This window comes from Diceros bicornis, chromosome 32, assembly GCF_020826845.1.
Source record: "Diceros bicornis minor isolate mBicDic1 chromosome 32, mDicBic1.mat.cur, whole genome shotgun sequence".
Lineage (NCBI taxonomy): Eukaryota > Metazoa > Chordata > Mammalia > Perissodactyla > Rhinocerotidae > Diceros > Diceros bicornis.
The window spans coordinates 6,532,156-6,551,923 of NC_080771.1; the positions used below are offsets into that span (position 1 = coordinate 6,532,156).

The following is a 19,768-nucleotide window of genomic DNA, read 5'->3' on the forward strand; positions in this document are numbered from 1 at the left end:
ATCTTCCAGTAATATCTGTAATTTATTACCAAGAGAACAGCAGCTCACCTCCATTCATTTTTGACTTCTAAATGCCTTTCCTTGAACCAGGAAACAAAATTTTTTAACTAGTTCAGAGAGGAGTGGGTCAAGGGATGTTGTGAAAGGGAAAGATTTTCTTTTTGGAATTGGGGGCTATACCTCAGTGGTAACCTGATCCTTAGCATGATCAAGTAAGCTATTTCTTTAGATCAGTGAGTCTCAGTCAGAGGTACATATCAGAATCAGAATTTTGGAACTTTTCAAAAATTAGAGACGCCTAGTCCCTATTTGCTGGCTCCAGAATCAGAATATCTGAGTGGATCCCAGGCATATGTTTTTAAAAAGGCGATCATGAACATGATGGGGAAAAACCACTGCCTTAGCTATATAGTGTAGGTAAAGGGGGCTCAGCCAGTAGAGTTAATTTCTTTAATTAATATAAAATCGGTTTGACAACAGCGCTAGTCTGTCATAGTTAAATAACGTAGGAGGTAAGTGATTGTTTTGCCAGTCTATTATTATTAAATAAAATAGTGTATAAAACATGTAAAGGATTTTTAGAGATTCTGGAAATGAAATTTCTTCCCTTCCCAAACTAATGAAATATTAATAGTGATTGGGTAACTGAAAAGAAAATTATGGAAAATATGATTTTATATGGAAATTATTTTAAGCAATAATTAAAGAAATATTATGTGGTAATTATTTTAAAGTCCATTGGCTACCTTTTAAGAAATATTTTCTTTAGTAAATCCTAATTGCATTGAGAGCAGCATGGCTTTAATAACGAGTTCTGTTTTCAGTAGCCTATTTTGTTCTTCATTCATAATTACCATGCACTGACCCTGATCATCCTGATAATTTTTAGAGGTGTAATTTTGTTGATTAGTAACAGTATAATATCATTTAAAAGTGGAAGACAATAGGAAACCTTTTGCTTGTTTCTCAGAAACTTATTTATCCTGCTGACACCTGGACCCTGCTGATTTGGGGCTACGATAAGGTTATTTCTCCACCTATCCAGCAATCTTCAGAAAGTTTATGTCTTAGCTGTCCAGAATAAATTCATTGCAGAGCTTTTTATTGCTAAGGAAGAAAAATTGTATTTTAATAAATATATCTGTAAATGAATAAATTTTGTTTACATACAGCATTATGCTTCTAGATTTATTTTGCAAAAAATACTTTGTACCATGAATATCAAAAGTGGATTAGAGATGTATGGTAGATATAAATATATGAAAGAAAATTTGATGTACATCATCCTTTATAGTTACCTGCCTCTGCGCTAGTTGCCAGGGTAGTAGCCATGTGAGTCTGCTTAAGCCCTTTAAGAACTGTTTCTCAGTTTGCTGTATCCTTGTGGGTCTTGTGGATGCAAGCCCTATTGGTTTTCAAAGCTAGATGTTTTGGGGGCTCATCTCTCAGGTGCATGTCTTAAAAGTTGAGGTGCCAGGTGTGGCCTTCAAACCCTTCACTCCACAGGGAGAAGTTCAGGGTTGTGAGTTCCCTCCCAATTGTGGGTTGCCATGCTGGGGGCTGGATTTATGGAGAGATGGTATCTCAACCTCTCCTACTCTTCTCAATGTGGGTTTTTTCTCATTTGCCTGATGTGTAGGAGTCTCTCAGCTAGTTTTTGGGTTGCTTTCAGAGGTAATTGTTCCGTATGTAACTGTAGATTCAATGTATCTGTGGCAAGAGGTGAGTTCGGGATCCTCTTACATTGCTCTCTTGAACCAGACCCAGCTATATCATCCTTTTTAAAGATAGATTTATTAAGGTTGAAATGACATACAATTTTAAAAACTGCACATATTTAAAGTGTGCAATTTGATAAGGTTTGACATGAAACCATCACCATAATCAAGGTAATAAACTATCTATCACTTCCAAAAGTTTTCTTATGCCCGTTTGTAAACCTTCCTTCCCAAATCTTCCTTACCCATCCCCAGGCAACTACCATCTTCTTGATGTCACTATCCATTATTTTAAGTTTTCTATAGTTTTCTATAAATAGACTATATATGCTCTTTTTTGCATGGCTTCTTTCTTGCAGCATAATTATTTTGAGATTAATGTTGCATGTATCAAGAGTTCATTCCTTTTCATTACTGAGTAGTATTCTGTTGTAATGTAGTATCTTGCAATTTGTTTATCCATTTACCTGTTGACCAATATTTGTATTGGCTATTAGAAATAAAGCTACTATGAACATTAGTATACAAGTCTTTGTCTAGACATGTGCTTTCATTTCTGTTGAGTAAATACCTGTGAGTAAAATGGCTGGGTCATGTGGTAGTTCTATGTTTACCTTTTTAAGAAACTGTCAAGCTTTTTTCCAGTTAGTCATACCATATCACATTGCCACTAGCAGTGTATAAGAGTTCTGGTTGCTTCACATCCTTGTCAACACTTGGTATGATCAGTCTTTTCAATCTTAGCAATTCTAATATGTGTGTAATGGTATGATATTGTTTTAATTTGCATTTCCTAATGACTAATGATGTTGAGCATCTTTTCATGAGCTTATTTGCCATTAGTATATCTTTAATAAAGTGCCTATTCAAATATTTTGCCCATTTTTTATAGCCTTGTTTGTTTTTTTATTATTGAGCTTTAAGAATTGTTTATATATTCGAGTACAAGTCCTTTATCAGATATGTGATTGCAAATGTTTTCTCCAAGTCTGTGGCTTATCTTTACACCATCTTAACAAAGTCTCTCAAAGAGCAAAAGTTTCTAATTTCGATGGTTTGTCTATTTTTTCCTTATGGATCATACTTTTGGCCTTATATCTAAGAAATCTTTACATAACCCAAGTTCACAAAGATTTTTCACCTTTGTTTTTTTCTAGAAATTTTGTAGTTTTAGGTAACTCTTTAGGTCTGTGATCCATTTTGTGTTAATTTTTATATATAGCACAATGTATGGATCAAAGTTCATTTTTTGCCCATGGGTATCTAATTGTTCTAGCACCATTTTTTGAAAAAACTATCTTTACCCCCCTGAATTGCCTTTCTGACTTTGTCAGAAATCAGTTGACTTAATATATGTGGATGAATTTTGTTCAGTTCTATTCCACTAATCTGTTTTTTATCTTTACACCAATTCTACACAGTCTTGATTCTGTAACTTTTACAAGTCTTGATATTGGTCAGTATAAATCCTCCAATTTTATTCTTCTTTTTCAAAATTGTTTTGGATATTTCTGATCTTTTGCATTTCCATATAGTTTTGGAATCAGCATGTTAGTTTCTACAAAACATTACTGGGATTTTGGTTGGATTATGTTGAATCTGTTGTTCAATTTGAGAAGAATTAATAACAGTGTTGACTCTTTAAAGCTATGAATATGATATATGTTTACATTTATTTAGGTCTTCTTTAATTTCTCTCAGCAGTGTTTTATAGTTTTAAATATACCAGTCTCACAAAACTTTTGTCAGATTTATTCCTAAATATTTTGTATTCTGGATGCTATTATAAGTGGTATTTTTTTTAATTTATTTATAATTGTTGCAATAGTATAAAATATAGTTTTCTGTATACTGATCTTGTGTCATGGAACCTTGCTAAAATCACTCCTTAGTTTTATCCTTTTTGTAGATTTCACAGTATTTTCTGCATAGATAAATCATTTCTAATATGAATTAAGGTAGTTTTACTTTTTCCTTCCCAACCTTGATGACTTTTATTTCTTTTTCTTGCTTGATTGCACTTGTTAGAACCTGCAGTACAATGCTGAATAGAAGTGATTACAGTGGACATCTTTGCCTTTTCCTAATCTTAGGGAGAAAGCCTTCAGTCGTTCACCATTACATATGATGTTAGCTTTGGCTTTTTCATTAAAAAATCTTATCAAGTTGAGAAAGTTCCCTTCTGTTCAAAACTTGGTGCGTTTTTATTAGAATAGATTTTGGATTTTTCACATCCCTTTTCTACTTCTGTTGAGAATATCATATTTTTGGTTTTTAGTTTGTTAATCAACATTGATTAATTTTCAAATTTAAAGCCACCTTCCATTTCTGGCAAAAACCCCACTTGGTCATGATGTATTACCATTTTTATATGTTGTTAGATTCCATTTGCTAAAGTTTTGTTATGAATTTTTGCATCTCTGTTCATGAGAGATATTGGTCTGTAGAAACGTCTTTGTCTGATTTTGGTATCAGGGCTTCATAGAATGAGTTGGGACATATGCCTTCCTCTTCAATTTTCTGGAAGAGTTTGTGTGGAACTAATTTGGTCTTCTGATATTTGGTATGATTTCATCATGACTCCATATAATGTTATGCTTCTATGATTATTTTAAAAGCAGTGTTTTTACCATATATGAGATGTATGGAAGATTTTAAAATCTGAAATACATCATTCATTCTTTGTTTTTCCACAAAGGATCGTCCACCCTCTAATATTTGGAAAAAAATAGATCAATCCAGGGACTATAAAAATGGCAATCAACTCAGGGAATATCAACTGGAAGGACTCAACTGGCTCTTGTTCAATTGGTACAATAGGTATGTAGTGTATCTTAACAGAAGAAATTTTATATGTGCCAAAATATGTTAAATAAAATAGGCACTGATGTTGCTATATTATTACTGTCATGGAGTCTTCATTATTGAAAGCGAGGTTATCTCAGGAAGATACGTAAATTATAATTTAGGATTTTGACTACTCTTACTTCCTTTAAATGTGTACCAATCAGAATAGAAGAAAATTGATAGGTTGATTAACAACTAAATTTGAAATACCTTTCTTAATAACATCATGAAACATCTGCTATGTTACAGAATGTTTTTCAACTTATCAACTTATAGTACGTACTGTCTGCCAATAATGGAATCTAGTTAGTAAGGTATGAGCAGTTACATCTGCAAGAATTAGATAGGTCTCTATTATTTAATTTAAGTCTTAAAAGAAGCAGATTGTCAGTAATCGATGAAGAATAGAATACAAAATATAAGAACCAAGTAATGAATTACCCCTTTTATTAATTATTTATTTTCCAAGTTCAAAATGCTTTATGGAACATTATCTCATTTTTTTTTATTGAGATGAAAAGATAATTGCAAAAAAAGTAAAAAATGGTACCATGATTGAGAAGGAAATGTATACAAAAGAGCAAATGAAGGCACTATTATTAATAATGACAGCAAAATTAGATGACACTTTTATTCAGAATCATTTTTCTGTGTTTTTACTTCTCACATTATTCTTTTGAGTTGTTACACTTAGCAATGGTGAGTCATGAGACTCAGTCACATGGAGTTAGGGGGACCTGTTATTCCATGCAGTGCTCTTTACCCTGGTTTATGTTTTCTAAATATTGATCATCATTTTTCCCAAGAGAACTTCCAGGTAGAATAGTTAACAAAATGTTATTTTACTTTTCTCATAATTTTGCTTCCTCATTCCCTACATTGCTTATTTTAAACTTTCACCACTTTCCTCAAACCCTGGATCACAACCCTACCCCCATCACTCTGTATATGACTGCTTCTTAGAGAAGCCTAGGGGCCAGTAGGTAAACTCGTTCAAATTCTTGCCTGCCTTCACACCCAAACCTACAAATGCTATCTCCATCCTTAGCTATTCCTACCTCTATCCTCATGTATCAGAAGTTAAGAGGTCCCTCCCCAGGACCAAGACTAATGCTACCACCTCAGTTCTTGACATGGATCTCATCCAATCTTTTCAGAACCTCACTTCAATCAGGTATCATCCTTCTCTTATATCTTCAAGCCATCTCTTAAGACTAGTGCTGTCCCTTCAGTCTGTGAACAAATTTGGATTTAACCTATCTGTAAAAATAAAAAAGAGAAGGATAAATCTTCTTGGCTTTGCTTTTCCGTCTAGCTACCTTAAGCCCTCGTTGTAACTTCCTAGGCAAATGTCTAGGAAGAGTAGCCTGCACAAGCTCTTCCCGTTTCCTCATCTCCAGTTTTCTTTAAACCTGTTGCTTGGATTTTGAGTTTGTATCATCTCTGAAACTCTTTAATTTTCTAATTCATGGGATGTTTTTCAGCCCTAATTTGCTGTCTTTGCTGCATTGAATAGTAGTTGCTATTCCTTCCTTTTTTAAACTTTTCCCACATTCTCACCCCCAACAGCTTCCACAATGTGACTCTCTCCTAGCTCTCTAGTACCTCTGTGTCTGTTCCTTTCAATAGTCTTTGCTGGTTCTTCTTCCTCTGCCTGCCCTTTCTGTGTTGTTTTTTCTTGCCCATAGATCTGTCTTTTGTTCTCATCTCATATTGCATGTTTGTTCTCCCTAAGCCATAGTCTACACTCCCCTATGCCTTCACTTATCAATAATATTCCAACGATCTCAGACTTTTATCTCTAAGGCCTTGAACTCCAAGCCCATGTTTCTCTTTACCTCTTGCTACCTTAATGTCTTTTTCAACAATTCTGTAAACACAACAGATTCAAAATTAACCTTGTCATTTCCTGTTTCCTCCATACCAAATCTGTTCTTCCTCTATATTTTGCATCTTGGTTAAGAATAGCACAATTCATTTAGTCACCCAAACTGAAATCTGGCTGTCATTCTACACCCCATATATCTGGTTGGTCACTAGGTCCAAATCATTTTAACTCATAATTAATTTCGGAATCAGTTCTCTTTTCTTAGTCCTTCCTCCTTTAGTCCAGAGTCCACCATTCTTCCCTGCATCCTTGTGGTATCTTCCAAATTAATGTCCCAACTTCTAGTTACCTCACCTTCTAATATCCACAATGGTACCAGAGTAAACTTCAAAATACAAACTTAATCTCATCAGGTTTCTTTAAAAATTTTCAGTGACTCCCATTGCATAACAGAATGATGTCTAACCTTCTTTATTTATGAGCCCCGCTTATCTTAGTAATATCCTCTCCCTTTACTCTTCCCTCAAAACCATATTAAACAACTCATGATCTCCCAGTTGATCATGTTCTTTACACATCTTCTCCTTTGCTGTGCCCTCTGGCAAAATCCTACTCATTACTGACCTCTCTGAAGGAAGTCTTCTCTTCTCTCATCTCTTCTAGCTGGAGTTGGATGCTTACTCCTCTGAGCTTCCATAGTAAACTTAATACTGATGATTCTTTACTAGCCATATATCATAATCATCTGTGGAATGTTTTTAAAAAATTACAACTGCTTTTATCATTTTATCCAATGTGTATGAACACATTGAATCAGAATGTATAGAGGAGGGCCCTGGGATCTGTGTTTCTTTCAAACTTTGTAGGTTCTTCTAATGCACAGCCAAAGTTGAAAACTAGTGCTTTATTTGTGCTTCTGTGCTAGCACATTGTGTGATTATTAATTTATTTACTCGCATGACTACTTCTCTAATAGATACAAGCCCCTAGAAGGCAGAGAACATGTTCTATTTCTTTTATATGCCATCTTCTCATACTGTCCCTACGATATAGAAGGTATTTAATAAATGCTTCCTGAATAAATAATATATTTAGTTTGCCTTGCTCTTGCCATTTCACTCTTTAAAAAAAATCAAACATCTAACGAGTGGTACCTTTATTTTGAAGCTACAAAAATCTGTAGTTTTCCCTTTGCAGGATTATAATAAAATTATAATATTTAGCCTAGTCTGCACTTCAGCCAGCAACTTTTACGTTTTTATAAGTGCAAGTATTTTAACTCGATCTTTGGCTTTGTATATTGATCTTGAAAAACATTGTAGTATACAGAAAAGCCCAATGTATACATGGATAATATATTTGTTTATTTCAGACGAAACTGCATTTTAGCAGATGAAATGGGTCTTGGCAAAACCATTCAATCAATTACATTCCTCTACGAAATCCTTCTGACTGGGATAAGAGGACCTTTCCTGATTATTGCTCCACTTTCCACTATTGCAAACTGGGAGAGAGAATTTCGTACGTGGACTGATATTAATGTTGTGGTTTATCATGGGAGCCTGATTAGCAGACAGATGATACAGCAATATGAGATGTACTTCAGGGACTCGCAGGTGTGTTACTGGTGATTTTGTTTGTTGTTTGAAAGGTCAGGTTTGAAAAAGCTAAATAAGCATAAAATATTAATTACTTTCAAATTTAGGATAAATTTTAATTGCCTATTTAGATCTTACTTCAATCTCTTTATTCATCATACAGTAAATTTTAGCAGCTGAAGAGAACAATTGACAAAAGTAGTCAGGTTCATGCTCCAGTTCACTATAAAGAAGAATGCTGATTTATACAAATGTATAAATTTGATTGTATCCTTAATTTTTCAACTAGAATAATTGTTTTTAAATACACATTAAATTTATTTTTAAAATATAACTTGTCTCTTTGATCATCCTCCAGTTTTTTTTCCTCCATTTTTAAAATTTAAATCTTCAGTGAACACCATGGGTTTAAATGCCTATTGAGGTAAAACCGTAAGTTCTCTTTCATGTTCAATGAATTTTAATTTGAGACGCTTTTTAAAATTTGGTTTGTTTGTTTTGCACACAGATACAAGGATACACCTCTGTCTCATTTTCCCCTTTGGATTGGTTATTCCAATACTCTGGTGATTTGATGGTTTTCTTCTCCGCTATGTCCTAGAGGCACATTTTCCATGTTATTTTCGTCCACTTACTCTTTAGGAAGAAATTTCCTATTTTTCTGCTAAATATATAGATCATAAAATTAAGAGACGACATTATAAGCACTTTCTAGCACAAAGTTAAGACTGGAAAACAAGTCCCAAGTTGCAGTTTTGAGTGATAGTATGACTCTTAATAGCTTAAAAATTTTAAGAAATAAGACACAAAATCAATGAAAACACAATTCACACAAAGATTGTACTTTTTAATTGGAAAAGGTTTATCGCTGGGCACTCTACCTCGATAGCACCCTGATATTTTATTTTTCTTTCACTAATTCTTCTGTTTTATAAGGATTATTGTAACGTTTGCCAAGGTCATGTGATGTGATATAGTTTGAAGTAAAGTAATGTGCATAGCCTTATACTTTTGCCTCCCAATTATAGCTGATTTTCTACCTATTTGAGGCTGAAAATGGATGGATTAACCGATTTTGTGCCTTTAACTTCGTTTTCCCCTCCTACTTCTATGGTTGAAACAATTACATTTCTATGAAATCAAGCATCTATATAATCCCTTAATTATTCCTCAATTCTATTGAAAACTATCACCTGGGCACCTTTGATCCTATGACGTCTTAGTTTGGTTATAGTTTGAGTTCCTTCCATAGTATTTTATTATTCTTAATCATACATTTGTAGAATTTAAGAGCTGTATAGTATCATAAATATGACAGTTCAATCTCATTTTTTACGAAAGTTACAATTAAAATATTGGGAGTTTAAGAGATTTTAAACAAAAGGTTACAATTTCGATATATGTCTCATACGGGTTTTGTATATATGATAGCCAAAAAGCTGAAAGATTCTTGATGTTATAAATGAATAATATATATTAAATATTATATTTTTATGGTAAATGTTATACATTCTAGAAGAATATTATCTGAAAGGTTTAAAATTTGAAAAGAAAAAGATATGAGATAAATAGATCTGTACTTCAAATATAGAAATAACCCTCAGAGTTAACTCTTTCAAATATATTTTAATATAAACTTGTTGAATATTTAACTTCTGCCTTTTTCAAGTTATTAAATAGCTTGAAATCACAATAGCAGTAAAATTATGCTAATATTTTCTAAATTGCCCTGAAAAAAGTAATAACACTAATAATCACAAACATTTATTGAGTATTTATCGTGTGCCAGGCATTATGCTGAGCATTTTAGATATTGTATTTCACTTGATCTTTGTAGTGCCAACCTTGTAAATGGGTAATTATATGATCCCCATTTACAAATGAGGAAACAGAGGTATAAAGAAGTTATGTGATTTCCCCCAAAATTAAAGAGCAAAACTGGGACTAATAAACCCAGGTCAATTGGACTCAAAAAGACCTTGTTCTTAAACACTATGGTATCAGCTTAACTGAATGCATCATATTCCAGGTTTTTAGAGCTATATAAATACTATAGACTTATACTTCATACCAGTTTTAATAATATTCTGCTGGGTCCATTGTTCAACTTAATGGCCAGTGTACACAATCAACATGTATTAATCTAATTAAGTTAATAGGAATTCAAATCTAACTCAGAACACACAATCTTTCTTAACCCTTCGTTTCTCCTAATCCTAAGAGTTTATAGTTTTCAATCCTATTTAACATTCTCTTCACTTGGATTCCAGGACTTTGTACTGTCCTATATCACCACCTACTCCTTCTGAAGCCGCCTTTACTGGTTCCTTCTCATCTTCTCTATATCTAAACTTGGGGTGACCCAGGGCTCAGTCTTCAGATTCCGTTGTATCTATACTCATTCCGTCAGAGATTTCATTCAATTGCGCAATTTAAGTACCATCTATACTGCTGAAAATTCCCAAATCTATGTCTCCAACTCAGACCTCTTTGCTAAATTTCAGAGTCATATCCAAATGCCTAGTCAACTCTCCAGTTGGATATCTAATAGACATCTCAAACATAACGTGTACAAAAACCAAAATCTTGAAATTCCTCATTGTAGTAAATAGCAACACCTACTTCTAGTTGTTCAAGCTAAAAATTTGAGAATAAACTCTTACTCTCACTCCACATCTATCCATTAGCAAATCCTATTGGCTCTACCATCAAAATATATCCAGAACACTTCTCATGACCTCTGATGATGATCTCTTGCTTGGATTACTATGACAGCCTCTTCACTGGTCTCTCTGATCTGCCCTTGGCTACTTCAGACTGTTTTACCACAGCAGCCAAAGGGACTCTGTTAAAGTATTTGTCAAATCATGACACTTCTTGTCTCAAAACACTCCAGTCACTTCTTGCTCAGAGTAACTGCCAAAGTCCTTACCGTGCTTTGAAGTCCTTATACAGCCTCATCCCCTTCACACTCACTGGATTTTAATCACTCTGGCTTTCTTGCTATTATTTGAATACTGCCAAAGATACTCCCAAATTAGGGCCTTCACACTTGCTACTTCTGCCAAGAATACTTTCTCCTGTAGATCTCTAGATATCAACATGGCTTCCTCACTCCTCTTCAGGACTTTGCTCCAATGTCACGTCTCAGTAATGACCTCCCACTCACTCTATCAAATTGCAGTGATCACCTCTGACCCCATACTTCCTATTCCACATCGCTGTTGTATTTTATTCCACAACCCTTATCACTTTGTAACTTCCTTTTTAAAAAATAAATAATTTTTTTTTCTTAATGGCTCTGTCCTGCATTTGAATCATTGGAATGTAAGTTCCACTTGGATAATTATTTTTATCTGTTTTGATTACTGCTGCTATATTTCCAGCACCTAGAACAGTGTCTGGCACATAGAAACTCAATGAATATTTGCTGAATAAATGACTTCGGTGGCTAAATTTGATATTAACTATTTGCCATTATATGTATGGACTCATGGATATAAGTAATAAACATTAATACTGAAATTTCATTGGCTAGATTTTGTAATGGCTGTTTCTTGAGCTAAAGTTGTTATTACAACTCTTAAAAGTTATAAAAAATTTTCTCAAGGAATACTTTTTAGGATATAATTATAACTATATAATTGTGTTGGCATAATTTTTAGCAACTGTTGAAAACACAAGAATCTAATACAGTTTTATTACTAAAACTCCTCACTTAAAGAGAGTGTCTATGCATATATAAAAATTTCAGTGGAAAATGTTTTATGGTAGATATCATTAGATATATTTTTATGCTATTTGACAGGAATTAAAAATTGTGATCAAGAAATTCTAGCAAATTATTATATTTGATAATAAATTTCTAGGGACGTATCATTCGAGGAGCGTACCGATTCCAAGCCATCATCACCACTTTTGAAATGATTCTTGGAGGCTGTGGAGAGCTTAATGCAATTGAATGGCGATGTGTGATTATTGATGAAGCACATAGGTTAAAAAATAAAAATTGTAAACTTTTAGAAGGTCTGAAACTCATGAATTTGGTAAGTAACATCATTATTATGATTTAATTCAGTTGCTTAGCTACATAGTAAAAGGTCAGATAGAGTCAGAGCTAATGCTAAAATCTTATTCCTTTTTTAGTTTTAGAGTATAGCTATATCTGAATTCTATCTGTGATAGTTGAGATTATTTTGGTTTTAATTAGTAAGGAAAAAAAATCTCATGTGTTTTCTAAGACTTAAAGCTTTTTGGAGGAAAGAGCTAAAAAATGTTAGTAGTTAACTTCTGGAATTAAAAGGAAAAAAAAAGAAACCTCTGTAGACTGTACCACTGAAAAGAAAGTAAGACCTTAAGTTCCTTAATAAAAAGCCCTTTCAACAAAGTTTTAATAGTCTAGTCATTTATGATAAGGGATAAATTTCCTACAAAATTCTACATGCTTAGTATATGTTGGTTATAATTAATAAATGAGATTTTTAAGTCGTCTTATTAGTGTGTTTGCTTCTTTCAAATCAAAGTCTTTTGTGGTTTTTTTTTTTTAACATTTTGAATTAAGATCGCATAATTAGTGGGTAAATACTTGAACAAATAACGCAAATATACAGAACTACATACAGTAAAACATTAAAGTGCTTCTTTTTACTCCCTCTCCATCCATACTCATGCCCAGTTCTACTCCTTACCCCAGTACTTGCGGATTGGCGTATATCTTTCTAGACCATTTACTAGCATATATGTACATATGGAGATGTACAAATATTTAGCTTAGGATTTTAGAGCTATTGTCAAGTCAAATTTTAAATGATAATAATTTGTACTCATTGTCATTAAAAATATTCTGTTTATTTCCTTCTGTTACTATTATGTTTAATTTGTAATGCAATTCTAGTTTAGAAGCATATTCCAGTCAGCCCTTCACATTGTTGGATTATAGCCTTAATAATTTGAGAATTTCTTCTTGTGTGAAAAGTCAAATGATGATCAGCCAAATTATAAAGAATGAGCACCATTTTGTGTACAAATTTCCATACCAAGAATGGTTGAGTACAAAAGAAAGAAATACCCTCTTTTTTCTTAAAAAGTCTGTTTTTTGGGGAAGTCTAAATTATGCTGCTTAATTATTTAGAACATTTCTTCTAAAAGCATGGATAGGTAAAAATTAATAGCATGCAAAGTGAAGTATTGCAAGAATGATATAGAGTTTTTAAAAAGTGATTGAGAAAGTAAATTAATGAAGATTTGTGAGTAGAGATATATTTTGAATTGACTCTTAAAAATTATGGTCAGAAAAATAATGCTTTTCAAACACTACATTTGACAACCTACGTCAGCTTTCACATAATTTTAGTAATATAGTGTTTGACATGAATTATTCTTGCTTTATATAGGAACACAAAGTGCTTTTGACTGGCACACCTCTCCAAAATACAGTTGAAGAACTATTCAGTCTTCTTCACTTTCTAGAACCTTTGAGGTTTCCTTCTGAATCAACATTTATGCAAGAATTTGGGGATCTGAAAACAGAGGAACAGGTATCCTTTTGTTCTTTGTAAATAAGTACATCAAATCTCTTGTCATTGTAATTATGTGTAGGTATGTGTAATTGAATGTGCATGTATGTTATATGCCTTTTCATCTTGTTTTATGCAGGTGCAGAAACTTCAGGCTATCCTGAAACCGATGATGTTGAGACGATTGAAAGAAGATGTGGAAAAGAAGTTGGCGCCTAAGGAAGAAACTATCATTGAAGTAGAACTTACCAACATTCAAAAGAAATACTACCGGGCTATTTTGGAGAAGAACTTTTCATTTTTATCCAAAGGAGCAGGGCAGACTAATGTACCTAACTTAGTCAATACCATGATGGAGCTCAGGAAGTGCTGTAATCATCCATATCTTATCAAAGGTAGCCAAAAAGGATGGCAAGCAAATACTTTTTTGTTTTAACAAATACGAATAAAAAGAAACACCACCACTACAGCTGTAGTGGCTTTTACAAGGAAAGGCAATAATCCTATAACTCTTTACTCTGGTGTTCTGAGGGATCACAAGTGTTTCAGAATCACGGGCAGTGGGAACTACTTCATTCTGGTGTCCAATGTTAGCATACCAGGTTACAAGAGGAGGAGTTGTGTTCAGTGTAACTTGGACCAGAATTCCTCCTCCTCTTGGACAAAGATGGCAAAGCCCATCTTTGGGCCTCCAGATTTACAACTTTTTTCCTGATTTCTTTCCAGTCCACATAACCTAGTTAGTGTCTCTCAATTTTTGTGCTGTAATAATGTTACTTTTTAAGGTCTTGTCATTTTCTCTACTAGCATTCTCTCTGAACAAAGCTTGGGTCTTTTCACTTGTTCCTGGAAATATAATCCCAACTTACTTTAAGACCAGGGTTTTCTTAGCCCAGTAACTAACTCACTTGCAATCCAGGTATTCTTTTATGACTGGACAGGCTGAGGGAAGGCAGAGAGCCTTTAATGCTGATCTAGACTCTCTGGAGGAGGTATGCATCAAGAACCTAGAACATGACTTCCCTTTTAGTTTTTCTTGTTTCCTTGTTTCAGTGGCCAACAGGATGCCCATGGACGTATCCAGATTAATTATGATCACCCTTCAGTGATGATCACTGTTATGCTGGTGTTTAAATATTAGATGTTTGTTTAAAAATATATGTTGACTCATCTAGGTTAGGACCACATTTTCATTAATACTTTCCCTAATAGCATTCATTAAACATTTATTGAACATAAATTTATATACAACATTATGCCAGGTGTCTGGGGAGATAAAAAGATGCTTAAGACATTATCCATATCCTCAGTGGGATTATAGTCTGATGTTGGTGGATATTTACCACCAACATAAATAATTCTAATAAAAGCAATGTACCTGCCATCAGAAAATTTTAATGTGTTACAGAAGCACAGAGGAGCACTAATTCTGATTTTTTTAAAAAAGAAAGCAATTGGGAGTTGCTTGCATTTCTGCATTGATGCTGTCTTATATTTCTTTGATAGGTGCTGAGGAGAAAATACTTGGAGAATTTAGAGATACATATAATCCAGCTGCTTCTGATTTTCATCTTCAAGCAATGATCCAGTCTGCTGGTAAATTGGTCCTTATTGATAAATTGCTTCCCAAAATGAAAGCAGGAGGTCATAAAGTGCTCATCTTCTCTCAGATGGTACGCTGCCTTGACATCCTGGAGGACTATCTCATACATAAAAGGTAAGGCATATAATTCGTCTACTGAATTATACCATGAATTATGCTAAGTATATGTTGTTAAGGTTTTTGCAGCACTGTACTCTAGTCCAACTTTACTCACATCTTTCTCTTTATCTACATAAGAATCCATTCAAATCTGTGAGTAAAGATTTGCTTAGGATTATGTGTCAGTGTTTTCCTATCCCTACGTATGTTGCAGTAGTAGGCTGGGCTAAGGAGATTGATTAAGAAAACTTTGCAAATTGATAGGTATTTGTTGACGTAGGAATAGAATGGATTTATTACTGTACATTTTACTTGATTTGTAAACCTTGTAGTAATGACGCTTTAAATGGACTTATAACCTTCTTCAAAATCTAAAAAAAGGGTTCAAGATCCTTTTCAGATCTATTTCGTTGTTATAGTTAAAACCTGAACTTGCACTTTGACTCTTACCATACGCTGTATAAAATGTGTTCATGCTTTAATCTTTTCTGATTTATTTACTGTGGCATTTTGTTTTGGTTTTTTGATGCGTGACAGTAAGATAGTCTTAAATATCGTCTAATCAGTATTTAGGTAAATAGGATATAGGATATTTTGTCAGAGCATTAGCAGTCCAATCAGATATCAACATATTAATATAAAAAGGAATCTGAAGATTCAGCTGTAGATTTTAGTTCAGTGGATTTTGACCCTTATAGATAAGTAAAGGTCTATACTAGTTTATATTATCAGAGATTATGTAGTTCATTTTTATTTTTCATTTTTATTTCTAGTTCCATTTCTAGTGTCAGTTCTCCTCCTTTAGTCTCATTCCAAAATGTGTTAGTCTGAATTTTATAGCGTGTAAGTAGAAGGAAGATTACATTGCAATATTCCTAAAAATTCATTCTTAAATTTTCTTGATCTCCTTGCACAAAGAGAGATAAAGAGAGATTATGAGATAAATTTCTATTATCATGAATTTCATGGACAACTTCAAGTTTCTTTAATGTCAAAAGTAACATTATTAGAAGTTACACCCCCATTTCACAGGTACTAGAGATAACAGTGGAGCTGCTGCTGAGACACTAGTCAATTATATGTGGAAAGTGTCTTGAACTAGAAGAGGTGTGGCAAATGTCACGTATATTCCTCTTTTGGTTCCTAAATTTTTATGTATTTTAGTTTTCTTGATGTCCAGCAATTCTGAGTTTTATGTTAAATGAGAAAGGATAAAAGGTGGTAAAACTTAATTGCTTAACAATAATGACTATAAAGAATGAGCATTCTAGTTTGCCCTTGATGTATAGTTTACAATCAAGTATATCAGTTGAGAGAGTAACATGATTGAGACAGAGAGAAACGTTGGTAGGCTTCTTGTATAAAGTTTTATGAAAGTCTTTGTTTCTTGTAAAAACAAAGAAAAAGTCATTTATTATAATGAGATGAGCAAAGTAGTTTTTATGGACTGTTTTTTAATTCCACCTTCTGAAAATGATATTCATTGTAATGGTATTTTATCTATACATCAGGAATGCAGAGATTTTGTATCTTTATATTATTTTGTATTTCCTCCTTAGCACCAACACCAGGAAGTATAAAACTGTAGAAACTAGTTGGGGTAGTATTGCTTCTTAATTTTATAGTAAATGTAATGTTGCAGGAAAACTGACTTTACATTTGATAGAATGTGTCTTCATTTTCGTTATATTCCTCTATTTAAATTTATTGCATTTCACTTGACAGATATTTATATGAGCGAATTGATGGAAGAGTCAGAGGGAATCTTCGACAAGCTGCAATAGATCGATTTAGTAAACCTGATTCAGACCGATTTGTTTTTCTTCTTTGTACCCGAGCTGGAGGGTTGGGCATCAACTTAACTGCAGCTGATACGTGTATAATTTTTGATTCTGATTGGAATCCTCAAAATGACCTTCAGGTAAATAAATTCCTTGGCTAAGAGAATTAAGATTTTTTTTTTAATTTCTGTAACTATTTTTGATAATCCACCTTTTATTTTTATCTGGGCAAACTACCATGTATGTTTCCCTAAGCAATATCTATGCCAAATGAAATAGGTGAAATTATTTTAATTTAATGACAATAAAATGTATTTATTCAGAGGCCTGCCCCGTGGCATAGTGGTTAAGTTTGGCAGCCCAGGTTCATGAGGTCAGATGCTGGGCTCAGACCTCCGCTTTTGGCAGCCCAGGTTCATGAGCCAGATCCCGGACATGGACCTACACCAACTGTCAGCCATGCTGAGGCGGCCACCCACATACAAAGTGGAGGAAGATTGGCACAGATGTTAGCTCAGGGCAAACCTTCCTCAAGCAAAAAAAAAAAAAAAAAAAAAGGAAAATTGGCAACAGATGTTCGGGCTAATCTTCCTCACCAAAAAAAAAAAAAACCAAAAACATGTTTGGATGAAAGTTATTCTATGAAGAGGAAAGCAAAAAGAATAAAATAAAAGAATTGTGTAATATCTATAAAAAATATATATTTATTTAGATTAAATATCTTACTAACTTCTAAAAAAGTTTACCTACTCGAGTTCACTATTTAATTGTTTAAAGTGTATTATGTAAATTTGAGAGAGGCCTAAGCTTTAAGAATAACGTATTTGTAATAAAAATTTCAGAATTTTGCTTCCTTAAAAATAAATACTTGCTTATCCTAATTTCATCTTCTCAATCATCATATAATATGGTATGCATAGAATTGAAACATAATAGGATATACCTTTTTTATGAAATACTGTAGAAAATTAAGGTTATACATATAAGTTAAAACTACTTGGACTTCATAGAAACAGGAATATTAATTAGAGTGATCAAAGAGAGTCAAGTTTGCAAAAGATAAGCATCTAGGAAAGAAAGTGTAAGAGAAATTCTTCTATTGTTCCTGATAATCTTAACTGTATTGCAATTAATATTAGTTTAAGATATAAGACCAATTATAGTAAATTGTTATTGAGAATATGTCTGGTAATAAAAGATAAGGTTTTAACCTCTCATTTGTGTAACTATATGTAATCTAGTTCAAAATATCAAAGGCTTATCTAAAATTAATAGATTGAACCAGGGACAAATTCTTTCTGTAGACGGTCAGTTAGTAAATATTTCAGGCCTTTTGGGCCACATAAGATATCTGTCACACATTCTTTGTTTGTTGATTTTTACAGTCCTTTAAAAATGTAAAAGCCATTCTTACTTGGCAGGCCAGATTTGGTCCACAGGCTGTAATTTGCCAATCCCTAGGTTAAACACAAATCATAATTATTTGCCTTTGGAATGCATATGTATGCTTAGAACTGCCCACAGTAGTGTGATATTCTAAAAGTTAATCTAAAATAAAATAATAAAGTCACATTACAGAACCTGAGTAGGAACTGGAAAAATGGGACCAGATTCCGCAGCTTCTCCTTCTCACTTGGTTTTTCCTACTTACTGCTAATGTAGATCTAGTCTTTATAGACTAGTAAAAAATTTGGGCTCTTATACTTTCGTTAGACCTGGAGCAAAGTTATTCATTCACAATTCTGAGTCCTAAAGGGCACAAAATGGACATGGATAGAATAAAGATGTCACCAAGGGCATAGCATCAATGCCACCTATAAATTTTAAAGCCACAATTTATGATTTAATCTTCTGAAAATAATGGGAAGGTGATTCATTTGGGAGAAAGACGACTGATTTCTATAGAACTTCTGGATTCAAAATTTATCACACAAAGCTTTAGTAGGAACTGGAGATAAAATATGAAGCTCTTAACGTCATCTCTGATGTCTCTGCTTCCAGCGTATCTACATATTAGATAATTAGTTCTTTCTCCATTAAATAAAATTTAGGTCTCCAGAGTTAGTCACCTTAGATTTTTGCCCCCCTCAAAATTACCCAGCTTAACTAAAATTTATTGAAAAGATTGTTGATAAGGTAGTCAAAAAAATTCTAGAAATTTAAGTTAGATTTTAAATTTAGAGCTTAAGTTGCCAGCAACCAAAAAGAAAATCTGTTCAGAGTTTATGTTCCTGTCTAAAATTATATTGATGACACCATCTTTAAAAAACAATAATTCTTAATGGATTTATAATCTCTGAAATATAAGTTTAAATTTTAACTTACTGCTGATTATGGAATCATTTCTTGTTTTAGTAAGCTCTACCTTCCTTTCCATAAAAAGGTTATATCTAATTCAGTAGCAAGAATATCTAAAAATTTTTACATACTTTTATATTCAATCGACATAATTTACTATTAAGTGCCTTTTGTGTAATGCATTTTGTGCTATTTTGTAAAATAAATTGAATCTGTAACTTTTCATTTTTTATAGGCCCAAGCTCGTTGCCACAGAATTGGTCAAAATAAAGCAGTTAAAGTCTACCGACTAGTAACTCGTAACTCATATGAGAGAGAGATGTTTGACCGAGCCAGTCTGAAACTGGGCCTAGATAAGGCTGTGTTACAGAGCATGAGTGGAAGAGAAAGTAATGTTGGTGGTGTATGTATATTTTCTTTTTCACTTGCGGTTTTTGTTTTTGTTTGCATTTAATTTTGACCTCAGGTAGTATATCATGT

General features: G+C 33.2%; 1 protein-coding gene across 12 annotated transcripts in view; it reads left to right on the forward strand.

Moving 5' to 3' along the window:
* Positions 1-19,768, forward strand: part of CHD9 (chromodomain helicase DNA binding protein 9) — a 226,208-nt gene that overhangs the window by 148,816 nt on the left and 57,624 nt on the right. For all 12 annotated transcript variants that reach the window (XM_058527805.1, XM_058527807.1, XM_058527806.1 and 9 more), the window contains 8 exons: positions 4,417-4,538; positions 7,766-8,009; positions 11,861-12,037; positions 13,385-13,528; positions 13,647-13,902; positions 15,014-15,224; positions 16,935-17,130; positions 19,524-19,691. In XM_058527805.1, coding sequence (XP_058383788.1) covers positions 4,417-4,538; positions 7,766-8,009; positions 11,861-12,037; positions 13,385-13,528; positions 13,647-13,902; positions 15,014-15,224; positions 16,935-17,130; positions 19,524-19,691 — 1,518 coding nt within the window. The remainder of the gene's footprint in view (positions 1-4,416; positions 4,539-7,765; positions 8,010-11,860; positions 12,038-13,384; positions 13,529-13,646; positions 13,903-15,013; positions 15,225-16,934; positions 17,131-19,523; positions 19,692-19,768) is intronic.